Source organism: Gasterosteus aculeatus, chromosome 4, assembly GCF_964276395.1.
Source record: "Gasterosteus aculeatus chromosome 4, fGasAcu3.hap1.1, whole genome shotgun sequence".
Taxonomy (NCBI): Eukaryota; Metazoa; Chordata; class Actinopteri; order Perciformes; family Gasterosteidae; genus Gasterosteus; species Gasterosteus aculeatus.
In genome coordinates, this window is record NC_135691.1 from 21,882,880 (window position 1) to 21,901,105 (window position 18,226).

At 43.8% G+C, this 18,226-nt stretch overlaps 1 protein-coding gene across 14 annotated transcripts in view; it reads left to right on the forward strand.

The window, feature by feature from the left end:
* Positions 1-18,226, forward strand: part of osbpl8 (oxysterol binding protein-like 8) — a 67,542-nt gene that overhangs the window by 25,195 nt on the left and 24,121 nt on the right. For 10 of the 14 annotated variants that reach the window (XM_078101067.1, XM_078101069.1, XM_078101070.1 and 7 more), the window contains 2 exons: positions 6,086-6,122; positions 7,914-8,084. In XM_078101067.1, the coding sequence (XP_077957193.1) occupies positions 6,086-6,122; positions 7,914-8,084 (208 nt within the window). Of the gene's footprint in view, positions 1-6,085; positions 6,123-7,913; positions 8,085-13,897; positions 14,104-17,403; positions 17,818-18,226 lie in introns of those variants that run through there. The other 4 variants (XM_078101078.1, XM_078101075.1, XM_078101076.1 and 1 more) reach the window with 4 other exon arrangements.

The window sequence follows — 18,226 nt, forward strand, 5'->3', positions numbered from 1 at the left end:
CATAGCTACCTGTCCATGGTAAAAATGTTTATATCCCTCAAAGTGTGATTAGTCCCCAACTAAAAGTAAGGTAATGAATAGCAATAGTTTTGACAAAGTCTATTTACTGTTGCCTTTTTTCGTGTTGCACTATCAATAATTCCTTCATATAAATTCACATGACTGATTGTAGGTTTGTTTTCCACGTGGTCGTATATTTATCTCTGCAGCGAGGTCGCCAGAGCGCTGAGATGCAAAGGATCTTAGTACTTGCGACAACCACGTCAGTATGTGAAAGTGCATTTTTTTTGTACCTCCTGCATTCTGTTGAATTGAGTGGATGCTCTTTACTACCTTGGCTCAGCCGTTACTTTGGACAGTATTTTGGCCAACAGAGTTGGCTCTGGCCATCCTCTCTGTGACCGCGCGATCAGATGTTTCCTGATGGTGCGTGTTATCTTTCCAGTCCGGCTGTTACTCAGCCACCACAAGGGTGTCTCCCAGGGTCTCTGCCTCCATACAGCCCCCCCTGCCTGCCTGAACCCTGCTGACCGATGTGTCAGGTCTCTGATGGGTGAAGCCTCTCACACTACCTACATGCTGGCCCACACACAGTGTTTTTGGCGCTCGGCTGCACTGTAAGCTGTTAGCAAGGCAAGAATGACACCGTTGAATTGTTGAATGTTTTGCTTGGCAAAATTTTACAAAACACTCACTGTTTTGTCGTCATTACATTTTCTTTCAGGTCTTATAATCATCATACGTCAGTGCTGTGGTCAGAAGACTCACTCAAGAAAATAGCTTTTGCAGTAGTAACATAACTTTAGCTTTCAAGTGGCGTTGAACATGGGTGAGTTTAATTGTAACTTGTGATGAAGGTTATCCTCGTGCTTTCCCTTAGCCCTACTGAGGAAGCTGAGTATTTTCACTGTAACCAGCTCCAGCTGCCTTCTGCCTTGTTTTGATGTCAGGAGTTTGTGGTTAGTGCTTTCCTTCATGCAGGAAATAAAGGATGACATTCTCTTGGGGTTGTAATGAGGATTCTACCTCTTAGAGAACTAGACCTATGACCGTCATGATCATTTTTTCTTTTTGTTCATGAAATGTTCCAAAGACAACAATCGACTGCTACTCCGCACAAGACAAGCACCGTGCTCTTGTTCTCTATGAACCTCCTTTCCAAATTCTTTTCTTCATCTTTCCCCAGTCACCTCAGAGACCAGCATTTATGTTTTGACTTCATATTGACATGTTTTGATTCAAAGCTGAATAAATGTCAATGTCAATAAATGGCCCTTCAGATAAAGCAAAACAAACAAAACAATTGTTGTTGTTATCCCTGTTTTTCCTGCTGCTAAAATAAACTGGGTCATAAATTTGCTGCGAGTGATGTTTAAACATTATGTAATATGTCATTGCATTTTATCCTTCGTAAGCACTCTTCATCCTCTCAGGGCCAGAGACAGTGTGCTGAGTTAAAGGCTTTGTTAAGAGGAAATGAGGGTATTTTCTGTTAACCATATACAGTATGTATGGTCAATTTGTTGTAATTACTTGATGGAGTTTGGCTGTGGGTTAATAAAACTTTGTGATGAATTTTGAACGACTATGCTAAGCCTGTGTTGAGCGTGATGTAACATGTGGAAGTGTGGCAATGTATAAGGAAATAAATGAAGATACCAGAGGACATTACACAGCTTAGTTCAGAGAACATGATTCACACTTATCCTGGAAAAGAGAAGTTGACCAATATTTCAGTCATTGAAAAAACATGAAAATTGATCAAGGGTCAAACATCTTGCGCTGTCCTTGTTGTTGATTGATCCGGTTTACTTTTAGCTGTACTTTTTTAGACCAGTCCATCTATCAGAGCTCATCCAAACAGGTAAAACACAATCATATTAAACTTCAAAAGATAGTTTAAGGATGCAAGTGTTTTTATCAAGCTGCTCTTAGTTATGCAGCGGTTGATTAGCATGTCTAGTCTAGATGATAAAGCCGACATGCTCCCTTAATGTTAGGGATTAAATTCAGGCTAGGGGCAATGGTTCCAAATGTGTGCTAGGTCCAGTTACCAGATTTGTGAAAGCTGGGGGTCAAAAGCATGAATGGGAGCTGAAAGCCCCGGGTGGATAGGGGCTATTGGCAGCTGACAGGGTGATTAACCTTGTTAACTAGAAAAGGTGCTACGGTATGGTGTGATTACAAGCACTTCACTCTCACTTTGTAACGGTGTGTACATCAAACCTCCAGAAAGGAACATCTGGGTGAAGGGCTCCATCCCCGTCCGTCACACCAGCTTGATCAATTGAAAATCGGGCACAGATAATGGAAGCATTTTTACTGGTAAATGAATCATAAAAAAGTAAAAAAAAAAAAACGTTTCAATTAAACCACAGCATCATCTTCTCTCAAAATGAGAGGAAAATATTTAGCGCTATTTCTCCCTGCTCTGTCTTTGCTTTATGTCCGTACCTCAGACAACATTTGAGATATTTCATCATTAGTGGAGAGAATCTCCTCCACTGTCCTTGTATGTGAGGTCATTGACACAGCGTGCTGTCAGCTTTGGTCTGCAAGCCAGATAAAAGGGAGACAGAATTCCCCCTACGCAGAGCAAAATGTCACCTTGTCCTAAAAACCAGCCTTATCGGTTTCCCCCCTCGTCCACCAAACAAGCTTTTGTTGACGATGCCATCGTCTGTTAATCCAGTGAACGTTGCCTGATATGCATGCGGTGATACACACCTAAAACTTTCAACCCAATTCAGTGGTTTCCCTAGGTTTACAACTTCGGGGAAGGGGGGGGGGGGCAGTCGGGGACAGTCGGGGAAACGGTTCGGCCGACCAGGGAGAGGGGGGGGGCAGTCGGGGACAGTCGGGGAAACGGTTCGGCCGACCAGGGAGAGGGGGGGGGGATGCACACTTTTTTGCAGTGGCCCCCCTGTTACTCATACAAAATCTAATGATGTCATTGCAGTGAAATCAGAGAGGCAATGCCATGATTGCACAATCAAATCTAAAACTGGGTCTTCCAAGTTCTTCTGCTGTGTAACAAAAAGACTGGTTGTGTTTGACGGCTCTTGATGGTAGATGTATGGGCTTTACTGGAATGGCATGGATTGGATTGGCAGCATGTCATTTTAAGCTGCCAGAGAGTCTTTTAAATTTAAATTATACACATGTATGTTGAAATGTATGTTATTCATGTTATTCACCACATGATTCTATAAAATAATAACACATTTATTAATTGACAAATGAGTCTAACTGGAATGTATCCCATTTTGGATTATTGCAGAAAATAAGCGCAGTGTTTATAACCAGAGCCAATGTTTATTTCTGGTAAGATAATCTTCACAAATAAACTATAAACCATACCACAAACAAACAAAATGATCACATAACCACCTCCAACACAAAGCGGAAGGTGGACCTGAGGAGTCGTGAGGAGGTTTTGTAGTCTCATTCGGGTAACATCTGCCTTTCTTAAGACACCCAAAAAGCTTGCAGCTTGATCATTTATTTGTGATAGAACAAATAGTTTTTGTCTCTTAAGCTTGTCATTCACAAATATTATTTCAGGCATAAAACCAAAAACTCATTAAAAACCTCCAATTATTATTTAATTCAAAGTCTCCTTCAGAAATGTCCTGCATAACGGTTTGGGATGCCCTAACATTCTATGTAACAGGATGGACCCTTGAAAGCCCAGGGCACCCAGCACCAGCTTAATCGATCTACTCCAGCCGTCAATCCAATCCAACTAGAGAATTGTGTATTGGTTCTCTGTGAGTAGATATAATGCCTGAACTGTGCCCCTTCAACCAAAATGAACATGGACCACTCCCTCTCTGACGACATAAGACATTCTCTGGCGTTCTCGTCTTCCACACGCGCTAGACACTCACACACTAGAATCCCAACTGCGAGGGACCGGCTGTGTCCGGGCTTACATTCATTCTCAAGAGAAATCATTTTAGTACCGTCCCGGACTCGAACCTCTGTGCAATTGAACTTGACACCCCCGAACAGTCCATCGCTGATCCGATTGCACATTTGAACACAACTAAAAGTAATGCTCTGGCTCCTTCTACCTTCATGTGTTGTATTGTTGAGATGTAAGGAAGCTGCGCCACCACCCACACATTCTCAATCGCCTGTGGGCATAAACTTTGCCTGAAGCTTGAGGAAATTGCAGATGATGCAGATGAATATGATACGAGGTTTGGGGTCAAGCCCCATGTGGTATGAGTAGGCTGTGTCACAGGCCCATTGCTGTTGACTCCTTCGCACAGCCCTTCTATTCTTTTTTGGAAGTGGAAGGTAGGAGTTTGCCAAAGAATATGACCTGCCTCTGTTGGAACATTGGCAACATTCAATGTCTCTAGTCAGTCTAGATATTGAACAAACCAACTTTTGATTGGCCTGTCATGCTCCTAGTGGCTTGATTGTCAATGTGTAGCCAAGAAAGCAGTTTGAAATGATTCATTTTAATTCTTAAAGCCGTAGTGATGCTCTTGTTTTGGGACTAGCTCAGGCTGTGTTTTTTCTGGATGGTTATTTCAACATGTGAGCTATTTCCAAACTCTGCTTATCTCCGTGCCCCTGTGACCCCAGTTCATTGAGTGGCCAACTTTCCCATCGAGGAAATGCGAGGAAAATGAGCCGAGCCAAGATTAAATAAGAAAACCCCTCTCCAGGCTCTCCCACAAAGCCTTGTTAATCGACCTCTGACGCTCAGTGAGAGTTACTTAATCCTTTCTCCTCATTGTAAGCAGCTCTTAGTATTGTCTATCCTGTCCGACAGTTGCTAAGGTCCCTAGCCAATGGGGACTCAGCATTCTGCTTTCCCCTTCCTGATTAAGTGAGCCATGTCCAATTAGGGCATCTGGCGTCGTTTCAGGTATGACTGTGACGTCAGTTTTCAGCCACACGGACTGCCATCATGTGCCAGGTTCGTGTGAAATGGATACTTCCACAAATGCCACATGTCGCCTGTGAAGAGGTTTAGAATATTCTGCAGGTTGAGTGCATTAACTGCTGCTGATGCGTTGCTCACATGGCATGGTGAGTACACTTGAAGAGAGCCTTTTTCTGTCCAGCTGCTGAGCGGAGGTATTTGGAGCCAGAGCTCAACATCTGGCCAGTGACGGCTGCTTTTGATGCGCCGTGGGCTGGACCCAATAACATTTTTGGGTGGTTATGTGCTTACATCTTTTTTAGATAAAAGAACCGTAAAAGGAATGTGTCTTTAATACTAGTACAATAATAGTAGTGAATGTGGACAGAGAATTTGCCCACAGAATTTATTCAGTAAATGATAATGCAGGAGACACATGAATAGTGACATCGAATTAATAGTACGAATTCAAAGTACAACACAAAGATTTGTGGCTGTTGCCATCTTGGTTTGAGGATGGAGAGAAGTACAATTGAACCCTGAACAAGGCATTTATTGACAACCAAAATGTAAAAGTTAACTTAAGAACTGATAACCTGCGCTGACAAAAATAATATTTTTGTTTCCCATATGATGCATCCTAATGACTTTGGTTTGAGTTAAACCTCTCAATAACTATTCTATGGATGGTAACGAGATGTTTACAAACTCTGGCACTTTTAGGATGAATTGTAAGAAGATATTTATGACACGTTTTCTAAAATGGTATCATGGGGTCAATGTAAAAAGACGGTCAAACAATTTGGTTTGTGTGTGTGTGTGTCTGTGTGTGTGTGTGTGTGTGTGTGTGTGTGTGTGTGTGTGTGTGTGTGTGTGTGTGCACGTGCCGATGTTTAGGCAAGAGACACTCCTCTGTCATTATCTCTCCCCTGTCATTATATCTGCCAATGCCCCGACCTGTTGACTGTGTCCAATTGTGTCCTCAGTTACACTAATGTTTTTTTTCTTTTGTTTTGTCTTTTGTCTCCTCTTTTTTGTTGTTGTCCTGTGTGGCTTCTACTCCTCCTGCTGCCCTGATGTGATGCTGCCCAATACCATCCATCCCATCCGTCCTCCAACATCTGGTCAACAACACATGGTGGATGCCCCCCCCCTCCCCTCTTGTACTTTTATTTTTTGGTCTCCACCCTTTACCCCTACCAGCACCACGCAGAGTTGAGAGAGCACCATGTCACCTCCGGTAAGCAAGTGACCTTTTAAAGGAAGGCTAAGGGCTGTGCTCGCCGTCAGGGGAAGGGTCAGTGCGGGTGTTCTCAGGGAAGGCAGAGAGCTGCCTCCGACAAACGCTCCTGTGTCTCCCATGTTTATTTTTCCATGGTTCTGTGTACTTAAACTGTCATTAAAACAATTTAAAAAGTATGTTAAACTAAAAATAGCATAACTTTTACAGTCTAGTTTTAAGAATTTCTTTAAATGGTCAATTAAAGTCAACAGAAAAGTCTGGATTTAAATGAGCAGACTTGCAGCTTTCTGGGACTTTGTTCCAGACATCTGGAGCATAAAAACTGCTTCTCCATGTTTAGTTTTGATTCTGGGAACAGAAAGTAGACCAATCCCAGACGACCTAAGGCTTCGTGGCGGTTCGTAAGGTATCGGCAGATCAGAAACTGGTGTGATGTGATCCACTTTCCTGGTCCTTGTGAGGAGTTGAGCTGCAGCGTTCTGCATCAACTGTAGCGTTCTGACTTTTTACTGAAACAGGTAAACACGCCGTTACAGTGGGTGAGTCTACTGAAGATAAATGCATTGACAGGTTTTTCCAAATCTGGTTGAGGTACAAATCAATAATTAGACCTCGATTCCTGGCTTGGTTTGTGGTTTTTACCAGCAGTGATTGTAGCTCAGCACTGACTTTCAATCGTTCATCCTTTTTACCAAAAGACATTACTGTTTTTATCTTTGTTTAATTGAAGACAGTTTTGACGCATCCAGTTGTTGACTTGTTCAATGCATTCACCCAGCCCCTGTATTGGATTATTACCTAAAGACACAAAGTATTATCTGTCTTTCAAGTAGGATTCAAACCACTTAAATGCTGTGCCAGAGTCCCACCCAGTTGATTAGTCTGTCCAATAGTATCTCATGATCGACCGTGTCAGACGGTGCGCTGAGATCCAGTAATAGTTTTACTCCGCCATTGTCTGTGTTTAAGTGGATCTTGTTGAAAACCTTAACAAGAGCAGTTTCAGTACTGTGGTGCTGTCGAAAGCCTGACTGGAAGAGATCAAAACCGTTATTTGTGGCAAAGAAGTAGTTTAGCTGTTGAAAAAACGCCTTTTCAATTGTTTTACTTGAAAACAGCACGATTGATATTGGCCTTTAATTCTTTTTTTATTATAATTTTTTGGGAAAAATTAGCCTTCTTTAGAAGTGGTTTACACAACAGCAGTTTTTGGGGCTTGTCGGAAGACACCTGAGAGCAGGGATGGGTTTACCATTCATGAGAGATCACTAGTCATGCAGTTTGAAATATTTTTGATATTTTTGTGTTGGAAAAATATCTAAACAACAGGAGGATGACTTCAGATGTTGTATAATGTCATCTAGGGCTGTATGGTTGATTGCATTAAATCGTGTCATGGCTGTTATTCTAAGAACGATATTCAACATATCCTGTGTTTGGTATGGAGGCACCGACTGTTTTGCATGCCCAGGTGGATTGGAGCTCAGCAGCCACAAAGTAATGTGTTCTCATTTTATTTATATTTGGTCTACTGCAAAAAGCTCATGAGGACCTGCTAGCCTGCTCGCTTCATTAGCACTAGGCAAACAAGGTGTAGTGATAGGGGACAGTCACACAATCATAAGGCAAGGATGAAAACAAAAGTTGCACACAATATCAAAATGTGCTAGGAAACGGGCGCGCCTAACAGAGTCTCCAGGAGAAACTATCTGTAGATGTTCTCTGATGTGATATAAGAAGGCAACATGTCTGATCTTTCCTGCCGTGGCTGCCCCTCTCTCTCTGCAGCTGCAGTAGGTTGCGCGGATGACACCATCCTTCTGACACCGAGCAGGATGAGCCAGCGCCAGGTGAAGGAGCGGGACAAAGAGAAGGAGAAGGAGGCGGGCCTTCAAACGCCCAGCAGGGAGCTTGTGGCCAGCCCGTCCAGCCTCAGCCCGGGGGTCAGCTACAGCCACGGTAGGATGCACGGTTTCCCCTTTTCCCGCTTATAGGTCAGCTTTGGTTTTTGCAGTACTACACTGAGCTCCATGGATTATTTTTAGTTGTGAATATACTCACAGCTCAACACTTTCTCATGATGTCATATAATACGGAGATGGCCTTTTGAACTCGTATAAGCTTTTTATGACTGGCACTAACACCACATTCTAGTTTAGAATGATAAAAATAGCTCATAAATAAGAAAATATAATATGACAAAAACAGCTACTATATATCAAGATAAAAAAGTGGCCAGGTTCTTTGCTTAGTTCTGTAACGGTTACTGGTGCACGAAGGAACCCAAAAGCACGACTCTGACAATGGTGGGAGAGCGAGGTGGATTTTAGTAAAAGTTCAGGCAAGGTCAAAACCGGGAGATCCGTCAGTAGGCAAACAAATCCAGAGGGGCAGGCAGAGAATCCGTAGACTAAAACTGGACGGGGTCAGAACCAGGATGGCAATTAGACAGGCAAATAAATCCGACAAGGACCAGGCAGGGAATTCATGGGCAAAAGGCAGGCTAGGTCAGAACAGAAGGATATCGGCCTCATTTAGAAACGCTCGCAAGCAAGACAATCTGGCAGGGAACAACAGAATGTTGCAGGCTTAAATAGTGAGTGGCTGACAAGGGGATGTGCTGCAGGTGAGAAGGGCAAGGAGAAGCAGGTGAGGGTAAAGAGCTGATGATGTGGGAGGATCTGAAATGACAGGAGAGTTAGTAAATGCAGGTGAGATGAAAACAAACTGGGATGTGGTCAAATGTGTGACAACTTCAAATATAAGAAAACGATCTCTTCCTGCTGAGATACGATATCTTTACAAAACAGGAAAAAAAACAGGTTTGTTACTTTTGTAATGTGCTCCAACAAGCCTGTTCAGAGTACAAATTCAGCACTTATTTCATATCATCGTGGTAAATTCAGCACACAATTGATTTCCAGAGCACTTTTTTATATAACAATATAAAATTGTTATATTTTATATTGTTATATACAGTCAACACTGTATATAACAATATAAAATATTGTTTTATATATTTTAATACAGTTAAATACAGTCAACACTGTCAACACTGTGACACTACAGTCAATACAGTCAACACTGTGACAATACAGTCAATACAATCAATACAGTCAACACTGTGACACTCCCAAATCCTCCCAAAGAAATATTTCTTTTAACCACAAAATAAAATCCATGGTCTCTACTTTGCCCGCCTTTCCCAGTTAAATAAATCCACCCCTTTCTGTGAAGGCACTGAAATAACAACTCGTGTCCTCCTTTAAGTAGGTAAGTAAGTTTTAAAACATACACTCATTCAATTGAGGTCATTCAGCAATTTTCTTGCTTTTAAAGTCAACCAGCGGTTCAGAGGGAGTAATCCCTCTCTTATCTGTAAGGTCTTCTTCATGTGACAGATTTACAGTGCTGTGAGAAAGTATTTGCCTTCGTTCTGGAGATCCCATGTACAGAAAGAATATTTTCCCCTTCAGTGTTTCTTATTTATTTACATATTTGTCACACTTAGTGGTTTCAGATCAACAAACACATTTAATATTAGACAAAGATAAACAGCTTTTACAAATAATATTTTCTGATGATGCTGGTGATGAGCCTGAGGGTCAAAGTTGACTTGTCCCAGATCTCCTGATAAAACACTTTCGATTTGGACATAATATTGGACATCTGCGGGCCCTGCGACAGCTGTCAATGTTATATTTATCGCGTACCTTTCCCCTGAGACATTGACGCACAGCCACAAAGCTACAGTCTGATCAGGTTAATATTCTCTTTCTTGTCACCTCAGTAGTCTCTTTTATCGCTGTGTTCCTGCAGACACTGAGTATGTTGCCAGGTGTTTGTATGTCCGTGATCGGTCTCCAGGCAAACATGTCTACTCTAAGCTCTGGTGCTCTGGTACATTTGTCATTGTGCCATGGTGAATGTTTTGCATGGAGGAAATCACATCATTACAGCTGCTGTGTATGACATGTAAGCCACAACATTTTGACAGCAAAGGTACCTGTGGTGAACTGAGGAGGAGTACTCCTCTTCATCAGACTCTCGGCGCTGCACTGTAGAGATGATGGAAAGCGTCTTCATATTCCGGCTGCATGGCGGTAAACCGCCCCAGTTCTCTGCGGTCTGATCCGGCCAGGGATCACCTCTCATCACACCGCTTGTGTTACAGTGCCCTCTTGTGGGTTTTCTGCTGTAGTCAGTGATCTCCCAAGATTTTAATGGACATTTGTATCCGTATCTGTTGTGTTCAAAGGTATCCCAGGTTACATATGCGCACACACACATGTCCATGTATGCACCAGTGCAGCAGTTGTGTACTCTCTCTTGCGCTGTGTTAACATTAATATCCCAGCACAATTGAGTCACTTTTTGTCAACCAACTAGCTGTTTATTGCAGTGCACACCATACAGGTGTAATCTGGTAAGCATACATGACTATGAGCGTCCTCATAGATAGCGCACCTCCTTGCAGGCAGCAATGTTTCATAGCTACCGAGGAAAATAAACAATGTGAGCTAACTGTTGATTAGGATGTTATAACAGCGCTGGTTACAGATCAATTTACCACTTAGACAGCATGCGGCGGACTGATTCATATTATGGGGAAACGCATCATCACGTCTGCAGGGGCCCACTAGAGGGCACCCATGTGACCCATGTGATGATAGTGGAGGAAGAAAGAGGAGATGTGGAAAAAGAGAGTAGAGCAATGACATGCGGCACACAATCACTCCAGCCGGGAACAGGCTGCTCAGGGACATTTAGACACATGTAGTATACACCCTCAGAACTTGGCTATAGTAACCGTCCCCCTCCTCTGCGTGACTAACTTTGAGTTAACAACTCAGTTTTTTTTTCAGAGATCTGTAAACCTGCATCCAACCACAAAAGGGAGTGAGCATAACAGAAATAATAGACATCCCTCTTATTGACCTCTATGCAACATGTAACACACATTATACTCAGGCATGAAAATCCCTCCCCTTTCGGCGAAATTCGCCGTTTTGAAACCAAAATAGGTGACCTACGTGAATCGTGTAGATTCGATGAGGTTTTTTTTTGGGGGGGGTATTCATATTCAGTGAACTGCGAACAGGTGCGCCTGTCAGAAGGGAGCGCGAGATTCAGTGAATTGGGAACTGGGTGAGTGATGGTTTCAATAATTTCAATATTTTCTGGTCTATCTAAGTTAAGTTACCCAGGAGTTTTGTTGACATAGACTTAGCTAACGCTAAGCTACAGCTTGATGAATAGAGTCATTTAACACATCGACGTTGGCCAGCTAGCTAAAGCTCTGGTGGAAAATTATTAGCTAACGCTAGCGTTTTTGAGGAGGTCGATTTTGAGGTGAGGGGACTGACAAGGCAGAAGGTAAAGTGGTCCATCAATAAGCAGACCTGCCAACCTGATACGCATTCTGACTTCATAGTACGCTGGTACGATTTGTCACTCTAAACTACGCAAAAATGTGTCTAAAATTAATTTTAGACTAGTTGACCAGCACACATTATATGCAATGCAATATAATGCATGACGAGTATTTAATGACTTGTCCTCTATTAGTTGTTGTCAACCCCCCCCCCCCCCCCCCCCCTCGTCAGTACGCAAAAAATGATCCCTGGGACAAAACCAGTTGAAAACCCCTGCCCTTGAGGGGTAATATCCTTCTCACCTTTTCCACCCTTGACCCGTTTTCATGCCTGTATACTGTCCCACCGCTCCATCACATGCAGCTACGATTAGTGTTATGTGCATGTGAAATATGAATCATTCGCCACAGCTTCTATTTAAGCTTCTTCTTTTTATCTGCTTTTATCAGTTCTTCGCACACTTTTGTCAAGTTAACTCATATTAGCGTAGTGAAAGAAAAAGAAGACTCTTTGGTGATTGGTATAAGCAACAGAGCTCCAAGCTGCGTAGCTTTTGTCCGCCCAAGAACACCACCGTCAGACCACAACTGCATCAGTGAAGCGTGACTTGGCAAAACAGCATGGGAGCTTCTTTTTTTCTCATCCCCGATTTACTGCAGTACAAAATGTGTATCCATGGCAACGGATTTCTAGCTGACGAGTGTCTCATTTTGTTTTTCTGGACCAATGTTTCAAGATACTATCTTTATTTGGTGACTGTTGCACATACATTGTTATTTATGATTCTAGAAGTAGGTTGTAGAAGTAATGGGTGAAAATGGATGATGACCATCATTTTTATGTTCATGTTCCATGTTTCTGCTGCTTTTTTGACCTTGATTCTGCTCAGAAAACAAGTACCATGATTTCAACAGTCTAATTGTCACAAGTTTGGTTGGAACATAATCACATTCGTTTGGTCAGAGTAACTGAAGTGCCTCCTCTGACTAGCTGGTGTGCTATATATTTATACACAAGTGCATCACTCTCTAAAACCCTCTTGTGATTTGGCCACTAATCAATTGTCCCTCTCTATAAAAGGATCTGACGTCATTATGGCCAATCACTGCGTCCTATTTTGGGGTTTGTTACCAAATAAAACCTGGTTTCACATTTAAATGAAATCGCTGGCCAAGGGTAGAAATTGTTCACATGCCTCTTGAGATGTGTGTTAGCGCACTAAATGGGGGTGCATAACCTGAACATCATGTGACTCCGACTCGTAGTCAACCACCTTCTCTGTGGTCGTCTCCTCTGTGGAGCGTTCCAGCTCCCTGAGAGACGGCTTTGGTCTCTCTGTTGCCTCAATGATTAATGCCTCACTGCCTGATCCTTAAGTATTGGTCCTCCCTGGGCAGGTTTGTTGTGGTGCCACCTTCTTTCCATTTAGTGGTTCATCGTGCTCTGTTTGCCTGACCCTGTATGTCCAAGACATTAATGGAATTTTCTCTGGTAAACACAAGCTTTTAAGTAATACTTTTTGTATTGGACCTCAGTTTTACAAACCTGACAATCAATTATTAAATAGAAAATCTTTTTGGTAGAGGGTTTGGCCACAGACGTGTTGCTCCTTGTCCAATACCATTGACTGATATTAAGAGTGTTAAGAAATTTAAAAGTAAAGTGTTTCAGTATATATATTTGGAAAAACATTAATATCTATTTTCAAATAAGTCAAATATTATAGACCTCAAAAAGGCAATGTTGGTCAGCTTCCAAATGTAAAATGATTTATGTTAAGATGTTGATGTGAGTTCATGATTCAGACTGGAGCACTGAGTGTTGTTGCATCCTTGTGTACGCACTCAGTCTGGTGTCTCGTTTGGCTGCCAAGTGAGCCCTTCTTTTCCATTATGACTCCCTGAGAGCCCAAAATAAACCCCAGGAGGTCGTTTGACAAGGCTCCCTCAATCCGCTTTGGAGCTTGGTGTCGCTTTGACAGCCCTTGACTGACTGGCCGTCAGGTTTCCATGTAAACAGGAGAGTCTACCTGTGCTATAGAGCGAGAGCGCGGGGGCCCAGGGAACAGCATCAGGGAGTAAGAGGACGAGACAACTGAGAAAACTTTCAAAACAAAGAAAAGGATGATGATATTTTTGGATGGAAGTGAGTTGATAGGTGAGGTGGGAGTGGGAGAGCGATAGAGCAGGTGGGGTCAGCATGGATTTAAGCTTATCCTCAGGGATTATGCCTTGTCAGACGGGGTTAAACGCATTGGAGGGGGCTGCTCATATCCACACTCTCAGCTGCTGCCAATCCGTTCCTTCTCCCGCTCACACTCTCACCCAATGAGGGGCTGAGCCCTGGGAGGCCTGAGTGGTAAGAGGCACATGGCTGGACAGCCGACACATGTACCGTAGATAAGGGAAGAGTCCGTAGAAGTACAGGAGCACAAGACGAAGCCATGGAGACTATCCCGGCCCCTTGGCCTGAGCTCTGTCCGGACGCCCCAAGGCAGGACCTGGATCTGAAGCAAGAGCGGATCCAAGCATGATTGGGACAATCGGGGTCAACGCTTTACCTGTGCAAACTTTTCTTCCCGTTTAAGCCTGAACGAAAACAAGGTACAGTGTGTAGTAGTGCCCATTGACAACTGCTGCTCGTTGGGGCTTAAAGTCTGTGGTGGCGTGCGCAGCTCATGGCGAATCCCCCTCCCTGGGATGAAGATTGCTGTGTCCTATGTGTGCATAGTCTTTGTGAGGAGGCTCTGGTGAGGATAGAACAAAGGTCACACCAACTTATAATGGCTTTTACTGACAAAACGTGGACAGAAACAAGATATCTTGATCCTTCTATTCTTCAGAGTGATTGTCTGTCTGCTAGTGAGAGTCGAAGGAGGGGACTACGGCAGGAGATACCTGCAGGCCTCTTTGTTGGGAAGCTAATCCCAGGCTTACTGGGGTCCTGTCGTATTTATGTAAGACTAATAAAGTCTAATAAACATGTTCTATTACATATATATTATATAAATACATATATGTTGAACATGTTAATTTATGATTATTTAAAGAGGAATTTTGCTCTTCTGCGTGGCAAACCTCTCGCCATCTTAATGAAGTCAGGAATGTCCCCGACAACATTGTGCAAAACCAATGTTGCCCCAAGCTGAGTCCATAAAGATGCTGCTTGTTAAATTGTATTTCACACATTTTTTTTATTTAAAGTGCTTCTTAGACTTGCCTTCTGCAACCAGTCTTTCACCCCAACGCAGCTACAACATGAAGACAGGATGTGCGTATGACAGATAATTTTTTTTAAAATAATTTTATATTATCTCTTTTTTCTTTTGGGCTCAAGGAGGGGCGCTCCAGGTGCCCTCTATAGCCCGGTAGCATTGTAGTATCTGCTAGTTATCACAAAAAAAAATAGGATGCAATTCATCCTGAAGTTGTTGTGTTCAAAAATCCTAGTGTGTTATTCCACAACAAATCTAGAAATCCATATCTATGATAATTTGTGTTGGTCTACTCATACTTATAATATTTCACCCCAAGTGAAGGAGTTCAAGTACCTCGGGGTCTTGTTCACGAGTGAGGGGAAGATGGAGTGTGAGTTTGGCCGGAGAATCGGAGCAGCGGGGGCGGTATTGCACTCGCTTTACCGCACCGTTGTGACGAAAAGAAAGCTGAGCCAGAAAACAAAGCTCTCGATCTACCGGTCAATCTTCGTTCCTACCCTCACCTATGGTCATGAAGGATGGGTCATGACCGAAAGAACTAGGTCACGGGTACAAGCGGTCGAAATGGGTTTCCTCAGGAGAGTGGCTGGCGTCTCCCTTAGGGATAGGGTGAGAAGCTCAGCCATCCCTGAGGAGCTCGGAGTAGAACCGCTGCTCCTTTGCGTCGAAAGGAGCCAGTTTAGGTGGTTTGGGCATCTGGTGAGGATGCCACCTGGGCGCCTCCCTAGGGAGGTGTTCCAGGCACGGCCAGCTGGGAAGAGGCCCCGGGGAAGACCCAGGACTAGGTGGAGAGATTATATCTCTGCACTGGCCTGGGAACACCTTGGGATCCCCCAGTCAGAGCTGGTAGATCTGGTAGGCCCGGGAAAGGGAAGTTTGGGGTCCCCTGCTGGAGCTGTGACCCGACCCGGATAAGCGGCTGAAGATGGATGGATGGATGGATGGATAAAATATTGTCAATTCTATTATGCATATACAGGACATATGAGATATTTCAAAATCTACTCTTCAGGGTTCACCAAATTTCACGTAAAAACCATCCAATATGTATAGATGTAAAGAAACTGCACTTAACTTAGCTAAAGTGGTGCAACTACTGACTGCAGAATCATGACTTGGAAATGGGCACAGTGCTGTGTCTAGCACTAACTGTGGCTCCTGCAGTGGGACTCAAAGCCTGTGTTTGGCTACTGCTCTACTGTAGATCCTAACTCACCTCTATACTGACCTGGCATAGCAGCACTCCATGTACCTGACACCAGCTGGCCTGATGCACACGAGACACAAAGTACTGGGTCAGGTGTTCACCTCAAACTCCATCCGGCCAGTCACGCCAAACAGTGCTTGCATTTGTACACTTAGTGGTTTTGCTTGACTAGAAATAAGTTGAAAAATGACCCAGATGATGAAATGGGTTTTTCCACAGTGAGCAGGTTAATGAGTTTTGGGATCTGAATTACGCAGACTGCACATCCTAATTACCTGTGTTAATTAAAGTACATTGGAGTCAGGCATGCAAAAGATTGCAGATTCATCTGTATTTTCAGAATGTTCTGGAGGGGACCACACTGTTTACTTCTTTTAGCTACCTCGGATGGAATGTCCCCAATGGGCAGTGGGTAACACGGTTTGGTGTCGTACCAGAAGGAAGCTATGAGTCTTTTAAAAGGCTGCCAGCACAAGTCTGCTGAAAGGAAGATTAGCATTCCGGTAATATGTGGAAGGATCAACAGCAGATTGGGTTTGAAAGAGACGGTCCAAAGCCAGGCAGGGCCATTCATTTCTGCAGAGATACAGTCACCGTTGGTGGCCTTGAAGAAGTGATTATCTTTCACAGCTCATCGAAGCTACCAAACAACCTCTCCAGGTTTAATGGCTTCTGACAGTATTCAAAATAGCTTAATATATCATCAACCTGTGTAAACAGGCCCCCATCCATTTTGTAAAAAATGCAGCAGTGTTCGCACCATCGAGGCAACAAATGGAAAGTGGTCTGCTCTGTCACACAAAGCATCCCATATAAGCACGTTTTAGAAGCACATGCTTCAATCCAGCATTCAGTGACCCGTGCTCACCAGAGCCTTTGTGTCTCCTTAGTCAAAGCTGAACAAACTAAATAGCAAGTATGACTTGGCGAGGTGGATATTTGCATGAAGCTATTTGTTGGTCTGGTAGGTGGCCTACTTAAAGCTAAGTGATTGCTTTAAGAGTGCAGAATATGGGTATAGGGTCAACAGAGCAATGGTGTGATCTTCTGTCCTCAATAGAGCCAATGTTTTGTGATTGGATAGAGAGTGTGTGCGTGTAGTCACAGTTTACAAGCTGAGAGATTGAGAGGAGGCTGCGTCAGCCACGAGCTGAGAGGCAGGAGCACCAGTAGCAGCTTGAGCGCATGCATCTGCTTGTTGCATTGACTTTGTCCCCATCATCCACTGATTCTAAAGAGGGGATGGAGAGACTCCATTTGACTACAGGTCATATAGACCCCAATGAGTAATCCATTGAAATAAGCGGTAAACCTTTTGAATCTTGAATGAAAAGCTGAGCGCAGAAGAGAGAGATGAGATGTGTAACGTAGGGGGATGTTTTCAAGATGCAGTTCTCCTACCCATCTAGAGGAGAGAGGAAGTAGGAGGGGCTCAGCCTATTTGTTATTAAGTACTCACAGGCTGCTGCTTTCAGAGACACTCGCGGAGAGGGAGAGAGGGAGCAGTCTGCCGAAGGAAGCGTAGAGGGAAGCAGCGTACTCCACTTGGTTTGTGTCTGAGCTGTCTGTCTGCGTGTGTGTCTGTTTGTCCTGGTTGGTTTATTCGCTTGGCTCACTAGCTGCGTGGGACGGATCGGACTGTTTCCCCCGACCCCCTCGACCTTCCACCCTTGGGTTTTGTCGTCGCTCTCCCGTCCCTCCCTCCCTTCCTCGCTCACGGCGAGGGAGCTCCCGGCAGCCCAATGATGAAGGAGGAGGGCCTGCTGAGTCGTCGGCGTTTCTCCATGTGTGGGGGTACGGCGGCGCTCCGTCCCCAGCACCCGGACGGACGCAAACTCATCCGCAATGCCTCTTTCGGGGGCTACAATGAGCTGTCGCCCATCTCGCTGCCAGGTGGGTGTTTAATGGCGTGGAGACGGCCTTTTTGCCAGGAGAAGCCGTTTAGTAGACCCTGTAGTCTCACCTTGTGATTGAATAGTACCTCTGTACTAGTGGATGTAGATGCACATGCCGTGACAAAGGTGGGTCAAATAGTTTTTCACTGAGTGTGCTCTTAAGTAGTGATTGCTGTCGGAAGCTTGAAAGAGTATGTAATGCTATTCTGATCAATATACTGCACCCAATTTGGAGATGGAGACTTGAGGTTGCGCTCAAGTTTCTGCTGCAAAAAGCACGTTCAGCATGTTAGCAGAGAAAGAGGAACTTATATACAGTCAAACGCATTAGTGCCAGGAACACAGTCGAGGGGCAACTTTATCCTACCGTACGTGTTCTGTATCTATAAATGAAAAAAAATGGCAGT